The following is a 17,745-nucleotide window of genomic DNA, read 5'->3' on the forward strand; positions in this document are numbered from 1 at the left end:
ATTGTAATATTCAAAACTCTTTCGTAGCTATTACATATGTTGTCAATTCTGCAGATTCAGTCACCAATAGAACAACTATTAATGAGTTGATTCCAACTGGGACTGAATCAATGGATTAACCTTCTGCTTGGTAATCCATCTTATTTTCAAAAAAAAAATGATAATTAGAAAATGAACTCATTAGGTGTAGGAGCTAAGATGGGTGTTTGTTGTCAATGCTAATAATTTGTAAAATGTAGCGTAGTACTTGTTCCCGTTGCAGTGACATAACGTGTTTTCGGATTTTCTTTTTCTCCGGCGAATTGCGTGTATCAGTCTGTCTGGATACACATTCATAAATAGTTTTTCGAACGACTTCTGGAAACGAAAATAGTCAAATTTTGGCTTCTGGTATCGGAATGCATATATAAAAGTTTTTTCTGCTCTAAAGGCATGTCTACACCCTATCGATTCACTTATTAATTTGAAATCGATAGAGAAAGTTGAATCACTTCTCTCCTGAAAAACAGAATTAAAAATTCTAAACGTATTTCACGGGAAGTTTACAACCACCTCACCTCATAACAACTAAACCATAATAAAACTCTACTTTGTTTACTTACTTCTGCCACCTCCCCCACACGTCACCATTACTGACCTCTTTTCAATTGTTTACAAATTTAACCCAACTCTGCTGTGACTTCTTTAGAAGGACACAATCTGAAAGAAGAAGAAGAAGAAGAAGTACAGAGAATCGTAATCTTGGAGTCCAAGAAAGTAAAAACTGGAAATCATTGAAAAGGGAGAAAGAGAAAGAAACAAAGAAAGAACGTAGTATTATGAAATGGCAAGAATCAGTAATTTCTTTAGAACAAGTACTGCTAGTGTTGCTGCAACAAATGAAATTCCTGATAATGAACTCCACATTCAGATTGAATCAATGACAGAAGAGCTTACAGGTTCATCAAGAGCCATCAATAAGGTTGGTTCAATCTCTTCTGTTACCGGTACATTGTTGCAATTCCATTAATTCAGAAATCTTGATTTCTCTCATCTTTTCTTGGAACTTGTTTTAGTTTTGGTTATGTTCTTCATTCTCTCTGATCATTTGTGGTTTAGATTGTATTTTCTCCCTCTGGATTGCTAAAATTAGATGCAAAATGCTCATGTTGATATGATAAAATTACAATTTCTGGGTTCTTTTGCGCACATTTTCTTGAATTAATCAAAACTTAGGTTTTATCTTTTCCTTGTTTTCATTTCAAGAATCAAGAAAAGGACATGAAGAAGGCAAAAGAATTTGGCTTGTCTTTCTTTACAGTATATGCAACATCTAATTAGCATCAATAATATTGGGTATTAACATAAAATGTTTTCTGTCCAGGCCGAGGATAATCTGGATACCGGTTCGAGAAGAACAGCAGGAACTGCAAGCTATATTTTCCTATTCCTTTTCTATCTCCACTTATTGGCAGCAGTCGTCTTAATAGCCTACCTTACTATTTGCGGCCTAGATTACTCTTTCTCTAGGGAGAATACTCACAATTTCCGTCCTCTGGACTGGTACTTGCCACTTCTTGCTTCATCAGGGTGTGCCTTTGTTATTGCTTTTTCATGGGTAACGGCGACTCTTTGCAACCCATCGAAGACCATACTTACTGTCTTGTGGCTCAGTCCTTTACTAACATTTGCAGTTGGCATTCTACTCCTGCTCATTGGTTCAGCTGGTGGTTTAGCTACTTCTGTGATTGCAATCATATTTGCTCTCGTCCAATCGCTCTATGCCTGTTGGGTTGCTAAGGGGATTGACCACACAACTAAGATTCTCTCACTTTCTATGGCTGCTTCAGCACCTTCAGCTCGTAACCTAGATTCATTGGTAATATTAACTGGTTCACTTATGGCTGCCACAATTTATATCTGGCTTTCAGTTTCTGGAATTGGTGGTGCTACTGCAACATGGACCCAATTCGATCCCCTTTACATCTTTGCGATTCTTCTGAGTCTGGGATGGACAATGCAAGTGATTAAGAATGCGGTACATGTTGGGATCTCATTTGTCAGTTACATGTATTTCGCCCGCGGGGTTGAAGTCGATTCACTTTGGGCTTTTAGAGACACATGGAAGTACTTGATTGGGAACATTTGTATTGGTTCCTTTTTAGAGCCAGTTTTTGCTGTTATTCGAGGTTCGGCGTGTGCCATGACTGCAGTCACAGGTGATACAGATGAGTTCATGTTTTCATGTACAAGTTGTTATTCTGGTGTTGCTCGGAGGTTAGTGAGCTGTGGGAATAGATGGGGATTTGTGCACGTAGGAGTTTTTGGCAAGGGTTTTGTGCAGTCTTCAATTGACACTTGGGAGATGTTTAGACGAGTCGGAATGGAATCAGTTGTTGACTTGGATCTAACTGGATCCTTTTGTTTCCTCTGTGGAGTTGCTGGAGGTTCTATGTGCACCCTTGTTGCTGGGTCATGGTCACTTGCAATCAATAAGGATCATGCTACTGCAATATCCATATATGCCTTCTTGATCGGCTATCTCATGGTAAATGCCTTCTCTCAACTTGGTCAATAGTCTATTAACTTTGCACACTCGCACTCAATCAGTCATTTCTGGATATTAAAGAATTTATGAAAACCAGTTGAGTTCAATCTTCAGAGTGACTAACTTTTAATGTTTGTGGCTTGCGTTTGCAGAGTAGGATCACCATGGCTTGGCCTCAGGGGTGCGTGTCGGCATATTATGTAGTGTTTGCAGAGAACCCAAAAAGCCTCCGATTTGATACAACAATCCCAGATCGTATACAAGAGCTGCAGCAATCATCAGCTTAACCACAACGAGCACCAGCAGAGACAGAGTTCGAACATCAAATGGAGAACATAACCTGTACTGCTCCAGTAATCGATTTGAAAAGAAATGCAGTTTGTGACTATATTAACTCAACTCATTTTTGTTTGTTCTTCTGACTGTAACTCCACCTTTTGGTACTTTAGGTAATGTCAGAAAAATGTAACAGCATCACCTGTTTCTTTTACCATAAAACGTAAATTGTACATACTAAGAAAATGCAATTTGTTCAGAATCTCAAACCAGTATACGGGTTTGGATGAAAATTTTCAAACTTATTAAAGCTCTCAAATAGAGAAACATAACCTGTACTGCTCCAGTAATCAGATTTCACATGAAATGCAGTTTGTGAATATTAACTGAATTCATTTTTATTTGTTCTTCTGACTGTAACCCAATATTTTGGTACTTGGTAGGTAAGGCAAGAAAAAAATGTAACAGCGTCAACAGTTTCTTTTACCATAAAATGTAAACAGTACATACTAAGAAAATGCCGTTTGTTCAGAATCTCAAACAAGATACGGTTCAAACTTATTAAAGCTGTCGACCTTTTAGAATCCAAGAACCTGAGCATCATCAAATTGGTGTTGAAAGACTTGAGACTAATATTGCCAAGTCCTTATCTATGATCAGTTTTTGGTATATCTTTGATATTGAACTTTTGCCCAAAAAAGGGGAAAGATGAGCCAACTGTAAAAGCATAAAGTAGCATGTGTTGCCTCGGCAAACTAGTTTCTCTTCAAATGGAACCCTAGATTAAAACAGCAAACCACTAACATGTTAACATAGGTAGACAAGATTCTTATTCACAATGTTTTCACCATGATATATCAATGTAAAGAAAATAGCTCAATTGTTTATTCTACCATTCTAAGTAAGTTGGCCGATATAAATCGAAGTTCTATTTTGTTCTTTTAAAAACAATCTCAAAGGTGCATATAAGAGTCAATAGAGAAAAGCATAAATAAAGCTAATACTCGATAAGAATGTTCAAAATATTAAAAAGAAATAAAGAAAAAGAGAACTCATTAACGTAAAAGTAACATGGAAATGTAAATCATAAAATACTGTATAAAATGATCAAAACCATTCGTATTACATTAGAAGTCGCTGAGCACATAAACAGTACACATATATATTACATTGAATGCATAAATAGACTAGATACATACCCGTGCACTTAATAATTTACGAAAAACAAAAAAGAGTATGCTGGTCATCGGTGATTAAAAGTGAAGTAAATTGAAGGACAAGACTAACAACATCAAACCCATTTTGACATGCTATTGCTAGGTAGGTTGAACAATGTTTTGAAGTGCCCAACCTGGCCATAAATATTTGTTTCTCCTAAACCAAATCATTGACATTGAAGGCCAAACAGAAAACAGGCGAATGAATCAAATCTTACACGTCAGTTAACTCCAAGATGACCTCGTCCTCCACAATCTGAACACATGATGTTGCCAGTTCCTCCACAACCTACATCATAAGCAATGATTTTTACATTTAACCTTATAATTCATATGGTTAGAAATAAAGAAAACACATAGTTCAAACAAAACAACAAAACCGAACAAGCTCTCTAACTAGGTTTAGTTATCACTTTCTGTGGAAAGAAGTAGCTACATAAGAAGGCTTACCCAGGCATCGAACTTTAACCATAATTCCTAGACACTCCATTACAGAGTCAACATATAAGCCGGAACCTGAGCAGGTGGCACAGAGGATTGCCCCTTTGGCTTGGCAGTCATTACAAGGAGGATTTCGTCCGATTTCTTTCTCCTCGACCGACAACCCAATTGGTTTCTCAATTATCTCCTCTGGTATGGGTTTATCATAACAGAATAAGGACTCAAGACTGCTCCTAGTTCTGTGCACATCCCCTATTGAACACGAACCCGCCTATATCAAAAAGAGAAAAGCACCCTGTAAATACACTTTTGCTTCCAAGTGTTCAGAAATGAATGAATTGTTTAAAACAACAGACATATCTCTAAGGAAATTGAAGAAATGTCAGACGCAGTGTTGAAATCTAACACACATTGCGTCACTTTCCGAACAAACACATCAAATTCTTTATAACTAGAGTAAGTTTGTAACCACACCTCATGAAGTGAGCTTTGGGAAATTCAAAACCTAATCAAACTACAGAGAATATACAAGAAAGCAATTGAAGTCAAGTTCTCAACCACAGATGAGCTAAAAGAACGGTAAAAAAAACTGGCAAACAATCAAAACCAAATGCCTTGTGTTAACAAATTCAATGTGTAGACCAAACAAAATAAAACCTAAGCTGTCTAAAACATACATAAAATCTAAAACTTAAGAATAAACACTGACCAAATTCGTAGTAGAGAAAGAAATTGATCTTTTCTGAGAACTGGAATGATTTCCTTTGCTGTAATCTCGTCCTTTGAGCTGAAATTTTGAGTAGTTATCTAGAGACGCTTTAAGTACAGGAGTTGGGGAAGAAATAGCAAAAGCAATCTCCATTCTAGAGAAAGGAAAATTAGGGTTTTGAATTTTAAAATTTCAGATTCGGATTTTAGAGTGTCTCTCTCCCGTGGAGTAAATCGGCAGAATGTCTGTGATTTTCATTGAACGTAACGCTGGTTTAGTTCGGTTATACCTGGGGCTGCACTACGGGCAGGGTGGGTAGGATATGGCCTATACCCGCCACCCTATCCGTTTACTGGCGGTTAAGAAATTTTTTACCCGCCACCTACCCGCCATTAAACGGGTAAGATCCTACCCAACCCATTTTCTGGCGGGTCGGGTAGGGTAGGGTAGGGTGGCAGGTATAACCGTTTTTTCCCCCTTCTCCATGATTTTCTGAAGTCTGAATTTCAGACTCTGAACAAGAAAAGGGACCGTGCATGTTGTGCTAGTAGACCAACGATGAATTTAGAAACAAAAGCATAACCATAAAAAATGTACAAACAAAAGTATTCTCAAGAAAAGAATTGTATTCTTTTTGAAATAGACGATGAATCCCAGCCCAATTCCATGTTCTTCACGTGACCTTGTTCTTCATATAACAGTATCATCACCGAAAGCTCTTCATATTGACCTTCTTCTTCAATCATCATCTACGATGATGGAATAACTACTAAGATCACCAAATAAATCTGCATACAAGTTATCTCTTGTTAGATTCAGTCATAATAGTGAATGATTTGATGCAAAGTTCAGTCATAATACCAACATCAAGTAATATCACAACAAGTTCTGTATCTGTTAATGTTTGAAAGACAAAATAAGAGGCTAGGAAATTGCTAAATTCTATGAGTTCGAGATAGTAACTATACTTCAAAAAAAGTACAGAAAAATAAGAAGAAGAAACTGCTCCTTTGATAGGTTTAGAACTAACATGCAACTCAGAGCACTGTATTCAGAAAAGGCAGTATATTTCAGAAAAGGCAGAAACCCATACATGAAATAATGTTATCCTAAATCTACAAGTGCTGAATAAGCAGGACATTATCTCATAACCTTAATATATTATGGCCAAACAAAACCATGTGCAAGCGTACACAGGAATAATGACAGAGACCTAACTCTAATCATGTTCAAGTACCCGTCATCCTTTGCATATTTTTTGTTTTCTGAGTTCACATCTCTTTGCATATATCACCACTACATCAATAAAAAGACATCAAAGCTATATCTGCAACTTCACGGTTTCCTAATGAGATACATGCCAGGTAGTTCTACAACACCTAATACAATACAATGCATTTATATGCTTGAATCATCCTTTACAGTCATCAAAAGATCTGATTTAGGCACTGCGAACTGTAAAGCAATTCTGACTTCAAGCTACATGGCACTTGATTACAACAACATGATAAAATAGAAATCCTTGCACCGAAGGAGAACCAACAAATGTTGATTAAGAGGTCTCAGTATACTTACTGATGGAAATATACATATGGTTATACTATATTGTAAGAAACTGAAAACAGCAGAGACTTGACAAATGTAGGAGAATCAATGTAGGAAAGTTGTATACCTGACTCTAAGACGTCATTCTCCTTCTCTTCAGCTCCAAATGTAGATGGATGCATATCAATCGGTGTCCTTAACCAGTTTTGTAGGAGAATCAATGCTTCCACAGTTCGGGGTTTTAAAGAACTTCGGAAATGACCAAGTATTCGCTTTAAATTCCTATTATCAATTTGACTCTCATCTCTCCCTGGATGAGAATAAGAACTCTTAAGGGGTATGAGTGTCTAATCATGCTCATCATATGTGGGATTATAGGTTTTGTAACAAGGTATAAGCTCTGCTCCCTGAAACAATCTGTAATAGAACAAACCTACTTTTTGTTCTCTAAATTCATTTATTGAGCTATGTTAAGAATTGTTTTATAAGACAAAAGGTTCCATAAGCTACACTTAAGTCAGTTGATTTACTTGAACAACAGTTGACCATATATCATACATGTTAAACAACGGACAACTAGAAGCAAAGACACGAAAATTCATCTAAAATTATCAAAGATACAGATCAAGAAATGTGTCTATAAGGGAGGGAACCAAACCTGATAAAGGTACTTAACAGTTCAAAGCCTAAGCCTAATCCAAAAGAACAAATCGAAACCCAAATCAAAACACAAATTGAAAGCTTTAAACACTTACATCTTCAGATCGAAACCCCCAAAACCTCAAACTGCACTTGCAGCCTGAAACCCTAAATTCTTTTCTGCAGAGATAAGAAAGTGGATTGAGATGAGCAAAAAATAGATTCAAACACATAACGATACACAAATCGAACACACAAATCACTTACATCTTCAGCTTCATATCGAAACCCAGACTTCACTTCGCTAATGCAGAGACGAGGAGATGAAATGGTTCGAATGAAAAGAGAGAAATGGTTCGAATGAAAAATAGATGAAATGGTTCGATAGAAAGTAAAACCCATTCAAGGGTTACTTTGTCTTTTACCCCTAATATGTTTTAAAATAACAAAAAAATAGGCAGGAGGAGAAAACAATACAAGGGTTACTTTGTCTTTTCAGTATTAGACGGGTAGGCGAGTAGGGTAGGGTAATTTCGTGCTTTACCCGTCATCCTACCCATTTAACGGCGGGTAAAAAAAACTCTAACTGTCACCCTACCCGCCAAATAATGGGTAGGATAGGATAAGGTTAGAACACTGGCGGGTAAGGTAGGATTGACGGGTATGGATAGGGTATGTGCACCCCTAGTTATACCTTTCCTTCTCGTTTCTTGTACTCCCTCCGTTCTTTTTTAATAAACCAGTTTTGTTTTTAGCGAAATTTAAGGAAATTAAGAGAACTAATCATTAAAAGTGGTCCTCATGACACTTGTCAATAAAAGAAGTGAAGTGAAATGGTCCCCATGATAAAAGAAGTAAAGTGAAGTGGTCCACATGACACTTGTCATCAAAAGAAGTTAAGAGAAAAGTGGTCCCAAAAAATTAAAATAACATTTGACTTTCCCAATTAGGAAACTGGCCTATTTTTTTGAAACTTTTATTTATAGAAACTGGCCTATTAAAAAAGAACGGAGGGAGTAATCAACGATGAATGCGCTGTCGGATTTAAGAATCCGAGCTTAAAGAGTTCATGAACGCTTTTGGCCTATTGTGTGACTTCTGATAGATCGTTATTGGCGTGTTTTTTTTTTGATAAACAAGGAAAATTTTCATCAATGAGATTTCAAGGTTACAATGAGTTTAAGATCGAAATTAATAGAATACAAAGTAACAAGAACATACCGTAAGAGTACAATGCCGAGAAATCCAACAAGAGAAAGAGAAGGATTACAAGAGTAAGACAAATACAAGTATGAATAAGATTCGATTGAATCGGAAGAAGGATGGTTTTTCTCGGAATTATATTCCAACCATTTAGTTTGTTTTTCTTATTTAGAAAGAAATGCTCCCAAAGTAGGAGTGATTTGCTCAAATCTCTTGTAACTAGTGATAAAGTTTTCGTCGTCAAAATGACCACCGATGAAGATTTCGTTGCCGGATAAGTTGATCATGAAGATTCCGATGAAGAGTTCTCCGTAGACAACAAATATGGAGATTTCGTCGTTGGAGAGCATCACTATTGATCTTACGACCCAACTCAATGATCAAGAATCGTCATTAAAGCGACGATAAACCTCAATAGAGTAGATAAAACCACCAAAACGGTGTAGATAAGTAGAAAACATAATAAAAACTAAGATAATGTACTAACTAACCTAGAAAGCAAGGAATAATGAAGAAATCTGCTCAGATATAGCAAGGAATAATGAAGAAAATGGACTAGATATGAGCAGAGAAGAGTTGTTTTTGATGATTTTGTTGGAGATGAAGAAGGAGAGGGAAAGAGGAGAGAGATGGTTGTTTTGTTATTGGTGTTCCAAAGGTTCATCCAGGACTGTCATGTTGAAGCAATTTAGTTTGTTATAGGAAAGCTGCCGCAAAAACAACGGACGACACAATTCAACGGCAGTTAAACTTCATAGGTTAGTTTTTTATTCTACTGATTTAGAGAACTTTAATTGGAAAGGACCAAAACTTATGCATCTACTAAATCGGATTCATTCTGGAATGTTAGAAAACTCTTCTATCATCCTATCCTTAACAGGTGTTGTTGACATACCTTCAGGTGGTTTTGTAACTGCCGAGTAATTGCCCATTTTTTGCGGGTAGTTATCTCGTTTTCTTATAAAAAAATGTTATTGTTGTTTCAAAAAAAGAAAAGAAAAAATACACCACCGTACAAGGAAGCGGGTGGCGTGGTTGGTCGTCTTAGCACACGCTATAGTTGTGTCGATTAGTAAAATTTGCACAATTTAGAATTGAGCAAATTTTGTTAGACTGTCGTAGTAAGCTAAGCTATGACTCACCAGAACTATACGTTGGTAAGCCATGTTTTAGTTCGCGGAAATATGATGCCTGCTGTGAGAATATGGTTTTCGCCTATATTCGGATATTTGTCTGATCTTTTTTTTTTCTCACGCTCATATGATACCTGATTTTGGTCTTTTACTTGACATTAACAATTATGTCTATCTGGCCTTTTGATTTCAACGGATATTTATTTTGAAAATTTTATCCGTTACCATTTTTCTCTATAAAACAAGATCAATCTTTTGTAAAAAAATTTACACCAATCAATTGAGTTTTTGTTGATTTTTTTTTTCCTTCCAATACTCAAAAATTCTCATTTTAGTTCGATATAGTGAAGAATTTTACTGCATATGAAAATATTATCTCGCAAAAGATTATATTTACATAGTTATTGATAGAGTTGTTGGTTCTGGGCAAGTTACGGAAATTTTTTAGGAACAAATGCATGAAATATATATCAAATTAACAGAAGTGAACATGGTAGAGACACCAACATATACATTAGATATGTAAAAACTTGGAAACTCAATTTCGAAAGAAAATGATGTTTGCACAAATCAAAAAAGTTTTTAATACAAATGTATCTTCTGTTATGTACGTGGTCACTTTCAACAATCCTGTAAAGTTTATAATCGAAAAAAATGTGAAGCAAATAATCGGTTTAAACCGGCTCAACAACTATGTAACAAATTGAAAAACTTTACACGGGTTCATAAAAATTAGTTGAACAAAGATAGTTCTGTTAAATCTTATTTGCTACTAGAATATACTTCTAGCAGTTAAAGAATAATTGAGAAGTATATGGGTGCTTTTGCATACAAATTCACTTCTAGGGATTTCTTGATAGCGGATGTAGCATACACATGATATGTGATCTCTCATGGTTTTTAAAAACTGAAGAATATAAAGGTGAATATATAATTTTAGGAGATAGAAGTAGTTGTCTCATTAGAAAAAAAAGGATTATAAAGCTACAAGGTATAACAGAAATACATGATGTTCTTTACATCCAATGAAGAAAAGCCAATCTTCTTTAGGTAAGTCAAATTTTTGACAAAGATCATAAGGTTATCTTCAATATAACAAGTTGTGACATTGAAGATGAGTCGGAAAATATCATCTTTTGGACGGAGTGAATAACTGTTATCTCCTTTATATTCAGTCTAATTTATATTATAATCTGATCAAAGTACAATCTACCCATTTATGGCATGAAAGTTTTGGTCATATCAAGTATAGAATATTTGGAAAAATCATTAATTGTGAACTTGTCCAAGATGTTCCAAAAATTAATGCTAAGGTTGAAGGAATATGTGATGTCTGTCATCATCAACATTTGCTTATTGTCGTTGTGTAATTCTCATTTATCTTCTTGATTATGTAATGCATGTAACATCATCAACATTTGCTTGTGAATCATTCTACAAAGAAGTATTACTGCTTGTAGTGCCATCGATAATAATAATTCTGGCATCGAAGATGTTAAATACTTTAAAAGTGACGTGTTAGTGTTTGAGAGTGTTTACATATTTACGAGGATATTTCTCAACATCATAATTTATTTTTCATAATTGTCGTATCTGTATAATTTAACATTTGTTAATTTGCAAATATATTTTTAGGTTGTGCAAAACAGGAAAACATTTACCAGAGTTCACAAAAAAATGTTGTACTTACACTTTAGAAGTGGGGCTATATCTTCTTCCCAAATGAAGTGGGGCTATATATTGGTTTAGATAGTAAGAAACCAATCTTTTGAAGAAGTTACAAGCTTTCACATTAAACATGGCTTTCCATATCTATCACACAGTGGTAGCAACAAGATTGACTAGATTTCATTGTTCATCTTATTATCTTTGTAAATAAAAAAAAATAATCAAAAGTGTTTAAACAACTAATGAGTTGAATTAACCATGTTTTATGCATAATAAAGTTAAAACAACATATTTGAGAGTAACCAGCAAAAAAAAAAGAGTTCTTTACATGACCAACAATGAGTTTATATACTGATATATACCTTTAAGGCCTTACTTTGAGCTAATTCTCTGGCATAGTGTAAATTAAATGCTAAGTGCTTCGTCCTACTATGAGAGATAGGATTAGAGGAAAGACTGACATCACCAAGATTAGCATAAGCTAATTGAGGAGGAAGAGCAAGGAAGATATGAAAGTCCTTCAGCAATTGACAGACCTAAATACTCTCAGATTCATCTTCGTCCTCATGGGCTACAGAAATGGATTTACCTTTTCTAGAAGCTCGGCGAGTTTTTTTTTCTTCAAAATTAATAAATCGTATCTGCATTTGAAACACAAAAGTTGGGAAACAAAAATCTTACACGTTATAGTCAAGCAATGAGGAGTCTAACATATCATTCGAGTTGAATATTCTACTAGCCAGTCATGCAAACCAGCAAGAAAATACTTGCCAAAACCATCTCCTTTTAGGCACGCTTTATCTCCACTGATACTGAATTTATCTCACATGCTTCTTACATTAACTGCAGTCTGACCAACATATCATGCTTTTCCTTCATTATGTGAAAAAAATTAAGCTCAAATAAAAAAACTTATGCAACTAAACAAGAAGATGATTGTGTAGAAAAGAAGATTATTGGTTCCAACGCGTCTTACCAAAGTTACTTAAACAAGAAACAATAATACCAACAATACAAAAACGCGGGAATGATATAATACATAGAGATAAAAACCGAACTGAAAACACTTGCATTAAATTACGTAAAACATGATATATATCTTCAAAATATGAGGTACAAAAGCCTGAAATAGACCTCAAAAATTGATTAAACCACAACCCCTAAACATCGAAAGGGAATAAGGGAAAACATACATTAATCTCAAGTATAACCATCAAGTTATCACACTACCAACTTTGAAACTAACTAATTAACCATATAAAATTATAAGCTAACCAAATAACCCAGAAACTACTGCATTCCTACATCTCAGTCTAACAAATAAAACTATGACTATTCTGTCAATACAAACTATCAAGTCATGATGTCCAAAAGCTAACTAAGAGTCATTTTAATCATTCAGTCGTAAAAGAGAACATCTCATCATACCAATAAACAGGAGAATCAGATTTTAACCATCACAACTACTCAAAGATATAAAATACATCAAACAAAGTGAACATATATAAGTAAGATCATACAACAACCCAAAACATTACAACCGATGTACCGACCTTATGATATTCGCTCGCTCCCTCTGGTCGATCAAATGAAAAAAAACGAACTTGACAATCATGGCTCACGCATAAGCAAATAAAATATTGAATTCTTCTAGAGACTGGAAAATATTCGAATGAACACCAAAATCTATATCTTTAAAAAGAAAGGGAAAGGAAGGATATAAGTTTAAATAAATAATACAAACCTCTGTTATTGCGTGGAAATCAATTGTTAATTATTCTCCATAATAAATTGGTTGTATAATATATATCCCAAGTTGATAACATCCCTTAACAACTACTACCCTGTTAACAACATATATAAAAAACACTATCAAGCATTTCACACATTAACAAACATTTTCAAAAAGAAAGAATCGATCTAAGAAGCACATTTTATATCTTTTGTTTTGTCAAGAATGCAATACTCAGATCTGACTTATAAACTAAGCAGAACATTTTATATCTATCAAAACTATGTCAAGACTTCAATACTTGGATCTTACAGACAAAGTGATCGCTCGAGATGTACTCATCTCAAGATATTCCACCCAATTACATTACTAGAATGATCATATTGAAACTAGATTATCTCCAAAATTAGAATTTTTTTTAAACTTATAACCATGAGTAGAAAAGAGATTCAAGATATTCTACCCAATAACACTGTTTATCTCATTCGGAGTAGTACCACTAGACAACTACAACCAGAAATGTTCAAATACTCAAAACAAACTTATATAAAACGCTTACCTAGATTCGCAGTTTGGACTACAAGAGTGACTCAGACGACTCGCATAGTTCCACCTATGCATAACATCAACGACGAAAACATTATATCCATCAAGGTCATTATGGGCTTCTCTAAGTATATATTATAAAAATCATAAGGAACTCCATGGAATGACTTGGTCCCTGACTGTTTCTCGAACCACTTCCATGGGGCGTAGACCTCCCCGAGAAACTCCACTACAAAATCTTGTTCCTTAAACCCACCTGCCTTGCAACATACAACTCCCAAACCTTTTGTACATGCAAAGTAATCCTTCTTACCTGAAGATTTTATCAAACTAGCACACATACTCTTTAATAGCGATGTGTTAGTTTTGAGAGTATTTACGTATTTGCGAGGATATTTTTCAATATTATAATTGTTTTTATAATGATCTTTAAGTAATTTAATATTTTTTAATTTGTACACATATTTTAGGTTGCGCAAAATAGGAAAACATTTACCAGAATTTACAAAAAAATTTATAATTACATTTTAGAAATCTAGCAACGTGAGTGATGAGCCTTTTTCGGTAACATCCCCAAATAGTTTACCATTAACTGTTTGATATTTTATTGCCACATGAAGCTGGGGTATGTATTGGTGTAGATAGTAAGAGACCAACCTTTTGAATAAGATACAAGCTTTCACATTAAACATGAAAACCGAATATCTGGCTTTTCATATCTATCATATAGTGGTAGCAACAAAATTGACTAGATCTCATTGTTCAACTTGTTATCTTTATAAACGGGAAAAAAAATGCAGCAAAAGGGTTTAAACAACTAGTGAGTTTAATTAACCTTGTTATACATATAATAAAGTTAATACAACATTTTTGAGAGTAACCAACAAAAAACAAAATATGAATTTACATACCTATGTATTCGTAGAGATATATGAAGATGAATTATTACAATAAGCTAAAGTCTATATTATTTAAGTTATAGAAAGCTGACTGTGGAAACATATGCGACTTAAAAGATACTGAAAATTAATCCCAGATCATTATAATTTATAGGTTTTTCCCTTTTGCTCACTCCAAACGAATCTGCATGATTTTTTCTTTTTTTGATAAATATGTAGGTTCAAAGCAAAACTTCTAACAAAAACAATCAAGCAAAGTAGGGTTTTAATATCTGATTTTGATGTTCCTCATACTCATTGAAAAGTGTGAGGGAGGAAGTTTAAGAAGCTATACTATCTCGAATTCAACATTTTTTGTAAAAAAGTACTCGCAAATGTCTGCCTACTAGAGAAAGACCAACTAGATTAGTATAATCAAGGCCACCTTCATTTTGTTCTTCATAACTTTTCTTTTCCTAGTTAGTGTATGTTGATGAGTGAAAAGGATTTGCTGATTTTTGAGTAAAAATGGAGAGTCATGTGATGGCGGATCCTCAATTAAGCAAACTGTCTAAAACCTCTAATAAATGTACTGCACAAGAATACTTGAATTCGAGAAATCAATCTGTAAAACTTCGGACTAAACCAAGAAAATGGTCGTTCCAGAGTCAATTCGGTCACAAAGATGGATGATGGTCAATATGTAGGAGGGAAGATGAGTGTGAGATCAGTGGCATTGATGGATTGTGGGTGTGTTGAGTTCTCCGTGTTGGAGGGTTTTGCGTGTTTAATAATGATAGACTGTCGTAAATTGGATTACAGTAAGTTCTGATTAGTTAAGCTCGATTGTTGGAGTTAAGTCATCAAGATATAAAATAATGAACCTATTTATTACAGAAGTAGTTAACACATTGATCTCCAGTAAGTAGTGATGCTTGAAAAGGAGTGGAAGAGTGGGGAAATGAGAAATCGTGGTTGAACCAGTTTCGCACTACGTGAGAGACTTGGTTGATTATCCTTCCACTACTTCACTTACTTATTCAACTTCTAGCACGAGTTACTCGAATTTATCATCTTATATATACTACTACATCGCACGTGTTGTAGGTCACTAGACCAAAACCCTAGTGAATATCCCCCATGTAACGTGATTGATGTCTCATGTGCAGTATGCAAAGCAGACGAGTATTTAGTTGGTCAATCAATTACTTGGATACACCGTGAATCTTAGCTTTGGTGAGTTGAGCATAATTATCATGACAAATGTGACATGCTCTGTGACATTATAATTATCAGCTTAAACGTCAAGCTGATGAATTATGACATATTATTGTGCCAGCTGAGGCAATAATGATACTCGAATGACTTGGATTGATGAACGTTAGTCTGATGAGATTTCTGAATTGATCATGGACCAACATGTATTCTGATATGTCAAGTATTTGACAAGAAATCAGATATTACCGAGTTATTATAGAATACTCATCCTCGATCCACCATGTCATGAGTAGTCGAATGACAAAGTACAAATTAAAATATTGGTAAATATTGGATGATCGACCAATCACATGTTTCTCTTGGATGGACGAACAAAAAAAATATTGGTAGTAGGACCGAACATTAAATATTAATTAAAATATTGATAGCTGGATCAATATGAAAATTATGCTCAGACTCGATCACAATTATCACCAAGTCTAAAACCCTAGTTTTAGGAAGCCTAAATCCAGGAGATGGAGGACTGTGCAACATGAGTAGAGACACCATCCGACCAATGTGTATGAGGACCGACCATTGGTGGTGGAGATGTTAGAGCATTGCTCGGTTGAACCCACCAAGCGTTGGTATGTCAAGTTTGGTTTTCATATTTTAGTGAATAAAAGTCATGTTAAGAGTCGCTTGATTAGGTACTAGAGTTAAACTTCGTATAAGTTAGCTTGAAAGTATTAGGATATGAGACATTACAAGTATTGCGAAGTCTTGAATATGTGAAGAAGCAAGGAGCTACAACGACAACAATCATCCTTCCATTTGAGGTTAGTGATATTTGACTTGAACTATTTTATTCCCTAACGTATCTTTCAAGTCGTGCATATTGAAAACATAACTGCGAAGCATATATGAACTCTAGATAGACATAATATTAAGGTATACAATACGAGGTTTATTGCTTAACCATTAAACTTTGTACATAAGACATCGCCATAATCATTTGAATGCTATTGTGATTATGTATGGGTATGAGGTGAGGATTTCATCCTAGGGAACAACCTGTGTTGTTTCCTAGAGTATATTTTCACAAATAAGATACCACGATTAGGTATTTCAGTCTTGGAAATCAAGTTTGAATCATTATATAAACCATCTTTGGGACTAATTCTTATGCAGTCAAAGATGGGTGAGACACTATCGATATTGAATCTCAACTTCGAAAAATTGAAACCTTTCCTGTTGAATTCAAGTGTTACTTCTCAGAAGGAGCCATATTTCTCGTGAGCTTATGTTCGCACTTATGGGAGATTTTGAAGTTACTCGTGAACTTTTAGAAACTGCATTTGTGAATGAAAAACTGCTTGAATCAAACCTCTTAAAGTCGACTGTGGAGTTGAATTTTCTGAAGCAAAGACTCAATCAACTGAAAGAGAAGAGAAGATCCAAGAATCAAGTCTCCGAAGAATCTTCGGTAAATAAGTAGAAGTCTTCTAAAAGATTAAGTGATGTGCTGTATTACTTAATCTAGCATAATAGACATCAATTTGTGATTTCTTCATTGATTGTATTGGTCTATTATGAATAAAATAATTTGATTGGTAATTTTTCTTGTGATAGTTTTCGGTTTACATAGCCTGTGCTTAATTGCTTTTATCTTATTGTTATGTATGTTTATGGGATGTATGTTTTCGGTTTTACTACCTTAATATTCGATCTCATTTATTGTGAAAGGTTTGGGTGACTTTTTGATTTAGCGGGATTAAGTTCTAGCCCTAGTAGGTAGGCTTTATCAAAGGATCATGAGGGGTTCTAATAGAAACAGTATGTGAAAAAGTCACAATATGTTGAGTCGGTTTTGGTTTAGCATAAAAGCATATGTGTTTCGACGGTTTTCAACTTTTGCTTGCAATTGTTAAAACCGGTTTTCAACCTTTCTCTGGTAAAGGTTGAGGTGTGTTGTTATTCTTTTGTTTATGCATAAGGATGACAACGTGGTGATATTTCGGTATCAATTCTCCC

At 34.8% G+C, this 17,745-nt stretch overlaps 2 protein-coding genes across 2 annotated transcripts; one reads left to right on the top strand and one right to left on the bottom strand.

The window, feature by feature from the left end:
* The first annotated feature begins 717 nt into the window (after window positions 1–717).
* Window positions 718–3,189, top strand: LOC113320145 (protein PNS1-like). Its single transcript, XM_026568083.1, has 3 exons — window positions 718–961; window positions 1,364–2,527; window positions 2,680–3,189. The coding sequence occupies exons 1-3, from the start codon at window positions 824–826 to the stop codon at window positions 2,812–2,814; spliced, it is 1,437 nt and encodes a 478-aa protein (XP_026423868.1). The 5' UTR covers window positions 718–823; the 3' UTR covers window positions 2,815–3,189.
* A 76-nt stretch (window positions 3,190–3,265) lies between these two features.
* LOC113320146 lies at window positions 3,266–5,439 on the bottom strand. Its single transcript, XM_026568085.1, has 4 exons — window positions 5,171–5,439; window positions 4,471–4,732; window positions 4,239–4,309; window positions 3,266–3,581 (listed from the first exon to the last, which is right to left on the bottom strand). Exons 1-3 carry the CDS (start codon window positions 5,321–5,323, stop codon window positions 4,242–4,244), a joined length of 483 nt encoding a protein of 160 aa, XP_026423870.1. The 5' UTR covers window positions 5,324–5,439; the 3' UTR covers window positions 3,266–3,581; window positions 4,239–4,241.
* Window positions 5,440–17,745: the final 12,306 nt, after the last annotated feature.

Source organism: Papaver somniferum, chromosome 11 (genome assembly GCF_003573695.1).
Source record: "Papaver somniferum cultivar HN1 chromosome 11, ASM357369v1, whole genome shotgun sequence".
NCBI classification, from domain to species: Eukaryota; Viridiplantae; Streptophyta; class Magnoliopsida; order Ranunculales; family Papaveraceae; genus Papaver; species Papaver somniferum.

Coding starts and splice junctions, on each gene's coding strand:
- LOC113320145 (XM_026568083.1), top strand. CDS start 824: ATGGCAAGAATCAGTAATTTCTTTAGAACAAGTACTGCTAGTGTTGCT. Junction 962..1,363: donor CATCAAGAGCCATCAATAAG/GTTGGTTCAATC, acceptor TTTTCTGTCCAG/GCCGAGGATAATCTGGATAC. Junction 2,528..2,679: donor TCTTGATCGGCTATCTCATG/GTAAATGCCTTC, acceptor TTGCGTTTGCAG/AGTAGGATCACCATGGCTTG.
- LOC113320146 (XM_026568085.1), bottom strand. CDS start 5,323: ATGGAGATTGCTTTTGCTATTTCTTCCCCAACTCCTGTACTTAAAGCG. Junction 4,733..5,170: donor CTTTCTCTACTACGAATTTG/GTCAGTGTTTAT, acceptor TTTTTGATATAG/GCGGGTTCGTGTTCAATAGG. Junction 4,310..4,470: donor GGTTAAAGTTCGATGCCTGG/GTAAGCCTTCTT, acceptor CTTATGATGTAG/GTTGTGGAGGAACTGGCAAC.